The sequence below is a fragment of the Indicator indicator genome, chromosome 7 (genome assembly GCF_027791375.1).
Source record: "Indicator indicator isolate 239-I01 chromosome 7, UM_Iind_1.1, whole genome shotgun sequence".
Lineage (NCBI taxonomy): Eukaryota > Metazoa > Chordata > Aves > Piciformes > Indicatoridae > Indicator > Indicator indicator.
Window position 1 is genome coordinate 11,294,153 of NC_072016.1, and position 13,136 is coordinate 11,307,288.

General features: G+C 46.5%; 1 protein-coding gene across 1 annotated transcript in view; it reads right to left on the reverse strand.

The window, feature by feature from the left end:
• The window catches only part of SUFU (SUFU negative regulator of hedgehog signaling), an 89,607-nt gene that overhangs the window by 4,824 nt on the left and 71,647 nt on the right, over window positions 1-13,136 (reverse strand). The window contains exon 10 of the mRNA XM_054382328.1: window positions 11,747-11,885. Coding sequence (XP_054238303.1) covers window positions 11,747-11,885 — 139 coding nt within the window. The remainder of the gene's footprint in view (window positions 1-11,746; window positions 11,886-13,136) is intronic.

A 13,136-nucleotide genomic window follows, 5' to 3' on the forward strand; every position in this document is an offset into this window, starting at 1 on the left:
CCCTTGGTGCCAGTAACATCAGCAGAGAGCAAGTGACCACCAAGATGGCACAGGCTGTTTGGCAAGCAGAAGTCTCTGGGCTCCATTTCGGTAACACACAAGCAGGACTACTGTGGAGAACCTTTTGGGAAGACTCTGGTCTCCCTTTTTTCCTTTGGTTGGCAAGAAAAAAGATTTTAAAACCTCAGATCCAGATCTGAGAGCTACCAGGCATCTGCAGTTCTCTCTCCTTCAACCCTGCCACCCTGCTGCTACTGCACACGGATTCCTCAGGGGATGAGTGGACTGCAGCCTCCCCTGCCTACCACATTCCCTTCGTTGCTTAGCTTCAACCTGCATCAGGCTCCAGGCCAGGGTTTATGACCAAGCTCCCCAGCATGGATGCAGACACCTCTCTATCAGGCCTTTCTGATCACACCTTGAGCCTGAAAAAACCCTGCATCAGCTAGGAGCCAGGAGCTTGCTGCTTTGGACAGGACTCTGCAACCTGGCACCAATCTGCAGACTGGCAAGCTGAGAAACATTGCACTGAAACACGCAGTACCACCGCAAACGACTGCAGTCTCCTTGCAGGAGCCTGTAGCTATCCTGCCTGTTGAACTGGAGCCACTCGTTTGTGGACTGTTTGCGTGAGGAGGAAGCTGCCTGTCTGTGTCAGAGGCAGAAGGGCAACCTGATCGCTCAGCTCTGAAGGGAGAGCTGGGTGGGGAGCTGGGGTTCTGCACAGAGCAGATTGGTTTCTGCAGAGGTGCAGCCTGAAATGGGGTGAGGGAATGAGAACAATTTGGCAGACATCAAAATCTACAGAACAGCCGGGAAAAGGAGGAGGAATTGGTATTCACAGCAACCAGGCAGGGAGGAAATGAATATTCAGCCATCCACGGATGAGCAAAAATGCCAGAGGTTGGGACGGGTGAGAGAGCAGGAATGAGGAGCAGCAGCTTTGGCAGGGGGACTAAAGACAAGCGCAGCAGGAAGACCCCTGGGCTCTCCCCAAGGTGCCAGAGGCAGGAGAGAAATGTGAACCACGTGTGCGAGACAGCCGTCTGCTCTGAGGCTGGAGGAAAAGACGACAGGGTATGCAGGGGTAAACAGCAAAGGGTGAAGAGAGTGAATGTGGGGACAGGCCAGGCCCCAGCTAAGCCACAGAGTAGCCTGGGGTGCAACCCTGAGATGGCTCAACCCATCTGCAGCTCACTGCCCCCTCTCAGTGAATTTTGTTGACCCAGATGAAAAAAACCCAACAAATTCTATTGATGTAGTGTACTGAACTGGCTCCCTGAAGGGTCTGACAAGTGGAGTGGGACAGGAGCCCACAGCTTAGCTGTCTCTCATGGGCCACACTTATGGGATCAATGCAATGGCAGCCTGCTCTATTCAGCATGCTGAGAAAAGATTGCAGTACTGTTCTGCAAGCCCTGCATAGACAGTTAACTTTGGTTGGAGGGCAAGCAGCACAGGCTGCAATGACAAACTGCTGCAGTGACATTCATACAGTGTCACTCAGAGCTCATCCTTAAAAAGCCCCAGTCAAAAAAAAAGACCAACTCAAATCCTGCTACCCCGCACTTCTGGGGCCACCTAGTCTCCTTCCTGGAGGAGAAGGGAGTCTCTCTGAAGCTCCAGTATATCCAAATATACAAGCAACCATGCCCCTTGGCACGGGAAACTGACATCCTTGAGCTCTCTCTCCCAAGGATCCAGGGGGAAGGCATGTGTCCACAGCACACTGACTGCTGAAGAAGGCTTTGACCCTGGGCCATTCTTGTCTGGATTTTTGTCTAGACAGAATTTCTCCTATTAGAAGCATCCCAATCAAAATGGCTCAAGAGCATGAAGGCCTGTGCTCACAGATCATACTGCCATCCCCAACAGCAATCAGTAAAACCACCTTTGTGTTGCTGAGTCTTCATTCTACAAAGAAGGATGAGAATAAATCCAATCCCGTCTCAGCTTCCCTCACATATTTCAGGTTTCCAGTTCTTATAGCATGCCTGCTCCTGCACAGTATGATACCCCATTACATTAACACACACACACACACGTTATATGTGCATGATATTAAAGGTGACATTCCCAGCAAATAAACATGACAGACTGCCATTGCTCTAGGCACCTAATTTAATTTCCTCTGGGATTTAAACCTTAGAAGCTCAAATTAAACAAATAGGCCCTGTTCACTTTATATTTCAGACTCGAATCTAGAGTTTTCCTCTGATACTGTTAACTGATCTTATCAACAGGACACTGCACAGAGATCACAATGATGAAGCAGCTTATTCCCTTCCCAAAGGAAAACTGAGCCTTGCTGTTGTGCTGCAGCCATGGGAAAAGCCGATGCAATCTGGAGGGCAAACAAAGCCATCCCATGCGCACCGAGCAGGCTTTTTCTCCCATGAAATCTCTCAGCTGGTGCTGAGGAAGCAAAGGAGCTCTGCGGAGCGGCAGCGGGCGTCCCGGGTGCCGCAGTGGTCAGGCACTCGCAGGGCTGTGTTTTCACAGCTCTCTGCAAACACTCCTGCCGGCCCAGCCTGCTGAAGCTGGTTACAAGGGTGTAGCTCAGCCTTTGTAATGGCTGTTTGCAGTAGGAACAGGGAATGGCCTTGCCAGACAGCTGTGCGTATCTGAAACATCTCCTTTGGTGCTGCGCAGTCTTGCTGGCACCAGGATCTCCCTGGCCTGACCCAGAGAGGCCTGGACAGAGCTATCCCATTGCTAGCAGATCGAGATTCCATTTTCTGTGTGATTTGCAGCTGCTAGTCGTGCTGCAGACGGTTGGAAGACGATGACTAGCCAAGAGAACTCCCTGTTTTCTATCACAGTTTGTACCACACAATCGAGGTCCAAAGTTTGGGTTCTCACCACTTCACTAACAGCTGCATGCATCCAGGCAAGTTACAAGACGCCAGGCTAGGCTGTCTTGTTCAGGTGGACGTGCTCAGGGAAGGCAGGAGCTGTGTGCATGATGTCTCCCTCTCGTGGCAAGTCTCACCTGAGCTTGCTGAAACCTACTTCTTACCTACAGGGTTTACCTACAGGTCAACTGAAGGAGCTTGTGTTGAAACTTTCAGGGTTGAAGCTTTCCTACCCGCAGATATCTGAGAAGGCTGTACCATGACTTGTAACAGGTACGTGGCTGCAAGTGTATGAAACAGGCAAAATCTAAAAATGTACACAAGGTCATGGGGCTCCAGATGAGTTCGGCTGACTTTGAAAGCAACTGGTGTTTAGTAAAACATTAAAGGTTTTATAGTCAGCTTATAGGTGCCACCCCACAGTTAACACCCCACCTCTCACTCTAGTTCAACCCTACCATGAGGACTTGACATTCTCAGCTCAGGAAAAGCTATCTGGGACCAGAGGTCACACCAATGTTGAAAGCCTGGCACAGCTGATGAGTCTTTGATGAAGGAAGACCCTCAGAAGCTGAGCTAGGAAGTGAGCTGCAGCTCTGCCCAACTTTGGGAAACATGCTTTGTCCAGGGCAAGACACAAGCAATTGGCCCAGGGACAATTAAGCATGGGTGCTTTTACTGACAATACACCATCTTCTTGCCTACCCAGGAACAAATCGAACATGCCCACACTTTGCCCTAATGCTCTGTTTGCATTAAACACTGCCACTTGCTTTTCCAGTAGGTTTGTCAAAGAAAGGAAACCATGTTTTATTAGTTCTGGACTTAGTACAAAGCTGGCTTGTATGGCTCAGCCAAAGATGACGAGGATGTATTGCAATAAACCTCTATGTAAACCCTACCAAGCCTTCTAAGGAACTGTGCATCCATCCAGGTGCTATGCCTGGAATAGGTGGAGCAGTTGTACCCTAAGGCACATGTCATCTGTTATATCTGCAAATATCCAGCAACTTTTAGGAGCCCCTTGCCCTGAAGATGTTTCCCCTTAATTCCTGTCAACAGCACAGCAAAAGGTGAAGTTGAAGTGTGTCAGCATTTCCCACTGAAATGAAAACATTCCCAGTAAAACCCCCTGATGAATCATGCTTCACCACAAACATCCCTCAGCCCATCTCTCTGCTCTCCCCTTGGCTTGGCCTTCTTTGCACTGCTTTGCCTTGACCGTGAGTAGTTCAAGCAGAGGCCTTGTCACAGCATTTTCTGCGTCATGCCCAGCCCTGGCACTGTCTTGAAGAGGCCACCTTGCTGCCCCAATCCACCACAGCTCTCATGAGAGCCTCAAATGTACCAGCACTGTAAACACCACCCTTGATGGGAAATTCCAGTGTTGCTCTTCCAAGAGATTCAAAACCCTCCTTGTGAAGGAAAAACATTCACTCACGGATGCCTCAGGGACTCTATTGCTTCACACCATGATGTTACAATCCCAGAAGAGGAAGTATCTGATGATGCTGAAAGATTTTGACCTTGTGGGATCTCCCTGTGGCACTCCCAACTACAAGGATGATCCTGGGGACTTGGACTTCTCAGAGCCAGCCTGACGAGATCGGTCATGCACACAGTGAAGTTTGGCTCAGTTGGTGAGAGGCCTGACAAGGGAGCCAAGACAATGGGCAATACCAGTTCTTTCAGAGTGAGAAAGCAAAGCAAGAACAGGCATTTCAGGGAGTGCTCTAAGTGGGTGGAAGAAAATCTACACAAAGTGGCTAAAATGTAGTTGGAGTAGTGAAGGAGGAGTATCAGGTGGCAGGATAGTCAGTTGGCTTAAGAAGGATGAAAGAACTTGACTCATCCAAAACTAGCCTGGACAAAGTACTAGAGAACACACTTACAGGAGAGCTGATAAAGGAGGATCATGACCACCTAACGGGACATTTCTACCTTAGTGAAAGTTTCTCCTGGTGTCTCATTCAGCAGTAGGGAAGAACATCATAAAGGGATAATGCAGTGAGGTTTTGGGGAGCATTTGGAAAAGACAACGAACTTAATGGAAAAGTGCTAGCTTAGATTTCCTAGACCTGCTCAAGAATTTGGGGGAAGCCACCCAAAGGATACTGGAAAATGTTTTTCTTGGGGTAGATGCATACAAGTGCTTTGGGGAAGAGCAGGTTGTAGTTCTACACAACTCAACCCAGTTTGTGGCCGTTGTCCTTAAACCCACTTACCTATTCACGTTCGGGGAGACTAAAATCAATCCCTATTTCTTCAAGACAGGACTCAACCCGTAGCTGCCACTTACAAGCATCAGAGTAGCCTCTTTCAGATGCTGCTTTGAACCTCTGTTGCTGCCATTATGCCAATGTGCATAAATGATTTAACATGTGGTATAGCAGAGAGAAGAACCAGATGTGCTCATTTCCAGGGCAATGTCCTAGCTCTACCGGAACAGTCATTCTCTTGTGCTCTCTGCCTCTGTGACTAATTCAGTGTTTTATATGATGTGGAACAACTCCAATTGGATGAGCTGGGAAAGAACCAAAATACCCTATAGTTGTGGTGCCTGTAAAGCAAAGAAGTAGAAATAGGGGGATCAAATAAAAGGAAAGGAAGAAAATGTGAGTTTTTCATAACCTGTGTGAGTGTTTTATCCCTCAAATATTGATTAGAGAAGGCAAAACTTCTAACTATAGCTCCACTCTGTGCAAAACCATATTTTCTAAAAAATTTTGCCTTATTTTTTTTAAGAAAAAAAAAATATTTTTGGTTTCATTCAACACAACAGGGTATTTTTATTCTCCCCCGCCCCCCTCGATTTTGGTCTCTTTAAGGCTTTTGTTTCAGCAAGAAAAACTGAAAACATTCAGAGATTGGGCTCAGTCTGATCTTCTTTCCCAGATTTTTCACATAGGTTGCCAAACCCAAAGAATGGATCATCTCCTGTGACCCTCCTCACAGTAATCCACCCTGCACCCCCACCAAAGACTGCCAGCATAGATACTGCCTGTTGATAGCTCCTGAATGCTGGAATCTTCCCGCAGCCTCCATGTACCTATCCTCCTACAGGCACACTTAACATTTTCTATTAGCAGTCTGACCTTGCTGTTCTAAGCCTCAACTTACTTTTCCATGCTGGTTTGATTTTGATTTTTTTTTTAAAAGGCTTTTAGGGCAAAATCTCACAGAGGTACTTTGTAAAAAGTATTTTTTGACAGTACTAACAAATGCCTATGATCACTTTGTTGCAAAGCATGAGAACTACCTCTTACAAAGAGAGTGCAAAAAGTGCTCTGAAGGCCAGCGGAAAGTCTTTCTCCTGATCATCCTTTGCTGAGTCAGAAGCCTCTGAAAGTCACTGTCTGTCCACAGCCTCGCAGAGGAAGGCAGAAAAGTATACTCGAGAGCCCTTCTTCATTGAGCATGCTCCAGTCCAAGGCAGCTCTGCCTCAAACACAGGGTCGAGGTAGCTATGGAGTAGTTTTCCCTCTGATCATTCCTCTGAGTGTTGAGAGATTGCTATGGCACCAGGCGCATCAGGACTAAAGGCAGGGAAACTCTCCAGTGCTCTCAGTGTTTCAGCTGGAAGCAAGGCCATGTGGAGGAGGAGGAGAAGGAATTTGCCAATTTGAATGAAGAGAAGGGGGGGAGAGGAAAGCAAAGACACGTGGCCAGGATGAGGGGGAAGACACAGAAAAACAGGATGGAGGGCAGATCAGAGGCCAAAGCTGGAGGCGACACAAAGGGCAGGGAGACTGGAGGACAGCCCCATTTCCACAGCTACAGCATCCACATGCTGTCTGCTGGACATTGAGAACCTACTGGCATGGGAGGCATGCAAAGAGCATCCTCCAGCAACAGCTGGTGTCAGAGAATAACACCACACTGCTGCTGTGAGCTCCTCAGCTCACATGGAGATATAAACCTTGTGCTGAGGATAGGAGGGTGCCAGCTGCAAATGAACCATAGCCTCCATCTGCCTAACAGGATTTGTCCCAAAACTGAGTAATTTACCTGAACCTCCCACACTCAGAGACCAGTGACATCAGGCACACAAAACTTTGGAAATGGCTGTGCAGAGGTTGTCTGTGCCATGCTAATTTGGCCCCAGCTTATGTCTGCCTCAAGGAACAAATTTGTAATCACAGATTGCCTGCAGTTTTTCTCCCACAAGACCTCTGCCCTGCTCAGTCCTGAGGATGGTTCTGCTCACTGAATGCAGCATTAGTCATCATTTCTTTTCATTATCATTCAAGTTGCTTCCCTTTTCCTCCTACTCTTTTCCCCTTTATTTAGTAGGCTCCATCCAACTACTGCCAGCACAGATTACACTGGAAGTACCTAATCTTACTGTCCTTACCACTCTCACAGCCTATGATGGGCTCAGCCTTACATTTTAGCAAGGCAAGGAAGCACTGTGCAGCAGATGGGGGAAGGGATGCTAAAAGAAGCTAAAAGATTTAAAATTATTGAAAAAAATCTGCAAAAGCAAGGAGTTGAACATGAGTCTTCAACTTCTGGGTTGACCCTCTACCCCAGACAGATCCCCTTTTCTCTCCTGACCTGAAAGAACAAATTTTAATTTCTTCTTGAAACGATTTCTGGTGTTCATCTGTGGAGCTGGAATGCTTGGCAAGCACTGAATTAATCTTCACAGGATGACCAGAAGATTTTCCCAAACAGACAGGGGAAAAGGGGAGAAGGGGAGAAGAGGAAATTTAATCCGAGCATCTACTTCTTGCAGGTGCCTGTCTCAAGACTTTCTGATCCCTGTTTTCCAACCCAGCCAGCCCTGCAGGGTGCACAGTGGTATCTGCTGAGGAATTCCTCCTGGTCTCCTCCTTCCGCTGGGAACGCAAATCAGACCTCAGGTCTTGAGCAGGGCATCCAGAAAAGAAGAACATAAACTCAGTTGCCAGGCAAGAACATTTTAGCTTAAGACTGGAACAGCACTGAGAAAGAGCAGAGCAACAAAGGCAGAAACAGGATTCAATTCTGCAGGGCAACATTTAACAGGCTTCACTGCAAGACTTGTGTTTTTCTGCAATTACCTGCCTCATTCACTACACTCCTCCTAATACTGCCCAGTGAGCTACGTGGAAGTCCTACAAGGAAGAGACTGTCTTACTCCACACTCCTGATTCATCCCTCACACATGCCACATCTTTGGGCACCAAATGAGGCAGACATGCTTTCCTTCAGTTCACTACTGTATAGAAACACACATGTGGCAAGGGGGCAAAGCTACAGTGCAGAGAGATTTCTTAAAATCTGTGTGCTACGTTTTGCAGTTATTGAGGACTCTTTAAGCATAGGTTTGTTTTAGGTGCCCTGTATTGGCTCATATGCCAGACTCTGCAGCAGTATCTGATGCGTAACATATACATTGCACATGATCAAAGACTTGAGTGTCATCTTCCCTAGAACAATGACTGCCTAAAGCAGCAGCAGCAGCAGAAATTATCTAAAGGTGGTGTTAAACAAACCTCCTTCTCCCCTCTGGGGAGAGTAAGCAGCACAGGTGAGCAAGGTAGGAGGGAAGAACAGTCTGCTTTGTGCTAGGTGGGCAGAGAGCTCCACATAAAAGCAGAGGAGCTTTGCAGAAGCATGTCCTGACTCCCATCATAGGAGACTTAATGATGGTAATTCCCAAAGGATGATGCATGCTGACAGGCTTTGACACAAACTACCCCAGGATAATATTAATATGTATTAAAGGCTCAGGCAACTTTATTGGGATGGGCTTGATCAGTAATATTTCAACAGTGTCTGTATCATCTGCCGGAAAATAAGTAAGGGAGGGAGGGAAGGAGAACACAGCACAACCTCGCCTTGCTTTGGGTAGGTTTGAGAGACAAACAAGGTGAGCTGTGATTAATTGAATGCTTGGCACAGCTCAAGTGCTGGATCAAGAACCTTGGACACTCCACCACGAATACAAATGTCACTGTGGGGCGGTTAGAGTCTGCCTGCATGATCAGCATCCTGAACCCTCCAGCATGGGTCCAGACACCTTCTGCACAGCCTTTCTCTGTGCCTCTGGAGCATCTACTCTTCGGAAAGGAGAGGAGAGCTTCCAAAGAGAGGGTGTGGGGGCTCTGCTGTCGCAGCACTGGGGGAAGGGGGAATGGAAGAAAGAATCATGGAAGCCTTTGATCATGTGTAATGTTAATGCGAGTGTTACACATCAGAGACTTTGCCACAGTAACTAGCATATAAACAGGAGCCTAGTGTTAACAAGGAGGACTTCTTGAATATGTTTGTACATTTCTGAGTCAAAGCAATTTCCTTATTCAACAATACATGACACAGTGGAAGAGGTTCAGAAATAAACCAGCCTGACATGCTTAGACCTTTAATAGAATTTAGCTGCTTAGAACTAATTAAATGTTACTTAAATGAAAAAAAAAATTCCAAGTACTTGGGAAAGGTGCCAATTTGACAGCTCTGGAGAATGAAATGATCTCATCATCCTCAGAGCATGGGCAACAGCAGGACAGGCTTCCCCTACGAACATGCCTCACACGTGACAAGGGAAAGACTGTTGACAGAAATGGGGTGCACAATGTCCACGGTCTGATGACTTCTTGCCTTTTCTGCCGAGACTGCTAAAAGGGCTGCTGCCGAGTACCAGCTGTGCTTGTGATATGGACACCTGTCTGGAATGATGCTGGGACTTGCCAAATTCCTGTCATCTGCCAAGCCTCCATTGGAGCCCAGTAACTCTCAGCTCATTGGTCAGCCTGGGCAGTGGGGGCTGATAGACTGTGCAGCAGCTCTCTGGCCTGTCCCACCTTGGACACGCTCCGCTCCAGCCCATGAGATATAAACAGGAGGTACTGTGTTTAGTCTGTAGCTTTGGGCTTTCACTGCACCAAAACTCAGGCTCAAGAGAAGTCAGTCCTACAGAGTCAAGGTCAGGATTTTTCAAGATCTTATTTCTCCCCCAAGACATGGAAAAAGTCCATAGGAGGAGGTGCCTGCCATCTTTGTAGTCCCTCCATTTACCTGCCTTGAGAACAAGCCCCTGCACTGAAGTGATCTGCTTTCAGCTTCCAACTCCTTGGAGCTCATCACTGTGCCTGGGGTCCCACATGAGGGAGGAGAAGAATCCCCCCTGGGCCTTGCTGTGAAAGCTTTGCAAGGTTTGCCAGCTTGGCCAGCCCAAACTGCAAGGGACTACAGCAAACGCAGCTTGCCTCTTTGGAAATTTTATGCATCACACTTATTTCTGCAGCAAAGGCACATGAACCTCCCTCCTCTGCTCCCAGCACCACAAGAGATTGCTGAGCATAGATCGAGCCTCTCATTGCATATTAAGCCATGTGCCTTAGACACTCCCGTATGTATCTCACGCAACTGGGAGGGTGCTCCTCTGGCTGCTTTTAGCCTCCCTTCCACTATCACTCAGTCTGTCCTCCTTCATTATCATCACAAGACAGGTCAGAGCCAGCAGCAGAGATGGTCACATCAAACAAGGAGATCCAATACATTGACCTTGTATAGGAGACAAGTGAGGGAGCTTGCTAGCACTAAGAAGCCAGCAATGCTCCACCTTTCCCTCCCTTCCAAAAATCTTTCATGATTTTCCACACCAAAGTAACATGCATGGAAGCAATCAGGTTATAAGGGTTAACAGCAGTTACATGTCTGAATGGTGACCTAATTATTGCCATTCTTCACTGTGTAGAGGTTACCTGACTACTCCACACATCAGTACATTTTGAGATGTGATGTGGATGCAAACAAATATTCTCATGTTTGGAGTTAACACAGTCACAAGATCCTGTGTATCATGTGTTGGCAAGCACAGGAACCAACAGCAAATGACCCACCCTTAAACCTGACCCTTTGCTGTTAATCATTGCAGGAGTGTTGCACTTTTGAGTCAGTACAATCAAAGCACGCAAGCTCTTTGAAAATCCCTACACATGAGATGATTCCAGCCAAGATCAGCTCCCTTAGAAGTCATACAGATTTCAAGGTATGATGTCCTCCAGACATATGAACACGGGCAGTGGAATGCCTTGAAAACAAGTCACTGGAAGGTTAACTGCAATACTAAACCAAACCCCTGCCTTCAAAACAGAAGGGGAGGCAGGAATGCCACAGTAACAGTGAAGGCAGAGACATACAGCATGCATATAGTGCCTCAAAGCTGGGCTTTTCTGCATAAATACACTCCACAAAGCTTATTTATTTCTGCAGTTCTTACAATCATGAAGAAACTCAATGTTGGAATAGTGCTATGCCATCATATAATTAGTGCATCACTGCTCCATAGGGCTGACCCTCAACACCAACCAGATGGGGAATTTCAAGGAAAATCTGTGATATGGAAAAAAACTGGGCACAGAAAATGTGTAGGCGCTTGAAGCATCCATGAGCTTTTGTCAAAGAATCAATAGGAAAGAGCTAAAGCTGAAAGAAGCAGTGCTCTCTTGTGTGGCTGTCTTGTTGGGGATGATGTAAAACTGAGATCTTGGCTCTGTAGGACCACAGGCCCACAGCTTTCTAGCTCTTCTGCCTTGGCTTCGTATTTGTTTAGGTCATTCCACCCTGCCTCCCCAAATTCCTTTCCGGAAGGAATCAAGAGTAAATACAGCCTATAAAGTGTTTGCTGACTCCAGGAAATGGACACTACTGGATTCACAGATTATTTTGAACTTTCCAACCACTGCTTATCAAATTGAGTTCCATTAATATAAATAGCAACAGTTCAACATTCCTTTTTTTGAGTCCATAATTACTGAAAATATTACACAAGAGCTACAAGAGATATTGCAGCAAAAATCACAGGTTGGTTAGACTTCCAAGCCACATAAGCCCTTAACAGGATCATTTTCAGGACATAGTAAGGGAGGAAGGGGGAGGAAAAAGGAAGGAGACTCTCTCACTTGTAACCAGGGTCCATGTGCTGCATAGGGGTGCTCTTCTGTAGCAAAGGCTCCTTCTACTCCTGTTGATACAAACGTGATTGCTGTGTCCCCTGTAATACTTTTATATGTAAAGTGCCGTCCGTGTAAGAGCCTTCCCCTGGGGAATGAAACACATGGGTGTGAACTGAGAGGTGTGAGCAATGTGCAGCAGAATCATAAAGACATCTCACTACAGCTTCTGCCACCAGCATGGGAAACAGTTTTGAAGGTAGCAACTATTAATTTTTCAAGAATATATCAATGATTTGTCCCACAAAACATCACAAGCCTCATTCTGAGTCAGAGAGTTCTGGCCCTCATCTCCTCCTCCTTAATCTCAGGGCCTTGTTACAGAACTAAAACACATATAAATCCCACTGCATGCCTATCCCCATGATGAGATAGTGATGCACATAAGGACAGAGGACTGGCAGTCTTTTACCAAATGAAAACTGCAGAAGAGAACCCAGACTCCACGTCATGTAATGTGAAGATGCGTTTCTAAGCAGACTCGCTTGCGTATCATGACAATACCTGGCAATCTAATATCCTGGTACCCTGTATTACTGTAGCAAATGCCTAAAAATGTACATACATGATCATCTATGGTATTGCTTCCCTTTTTTCATTCGATGCTTTCCACAGGGAAAACCACAGCTCTGGCAGGCAGGCTCAGAGCACATGTGATACACATGCATGGCTCCTGACATGCAAGGGGAAAGCTTCAGGTGAGGCATATAGCACTTAACAGACCTGCAGTTGCTTGATGAGTTACTGCTGGTCAGCTGAGCTCTCTGTAACTGATCATGACAGACTGTTCACACATTTGTGATGTAAAATGAAGTATGTTCCTGATAATTATCCCATTGGAATCTCAACAGGCACAGGCAAGTGCACACCTGCTACTGATAACTCCGATACTACAGACACCTAACTCATTAATCCAAAGTAACTCGATCACCTGCAGTCATGTGTGTCTACCCCACATTTCATCTTTATGTTAAGGACTACATTTGCTACAGGAACTTTTAAAAATAGTGCTGACTGAAATTGTGGAAACCTAGAAAAGTCACTTACAGTGGTATGCAAAGCCTCAACCTTCAAAAGACAATGTGTAGAGTATGCACACAATGTTTTATTCCTTCAATCATGCAAGTGACATATTTTTTCTAAAAAACACACTTGCATGCACAAACTGACTGCAGACAGGCTTTGCACAACCACTTATGTCTGAGTCCATAAGCCAGAATTAACAACTGAGGAGTTTTCTTTGACAGAATACAGTAAAACATCCCTCCTCTATCATAGAGTTGCCAGCATTAGACTAACCCTGTCCTATTTCAGCACTCAAAATACACTGGAGGACATA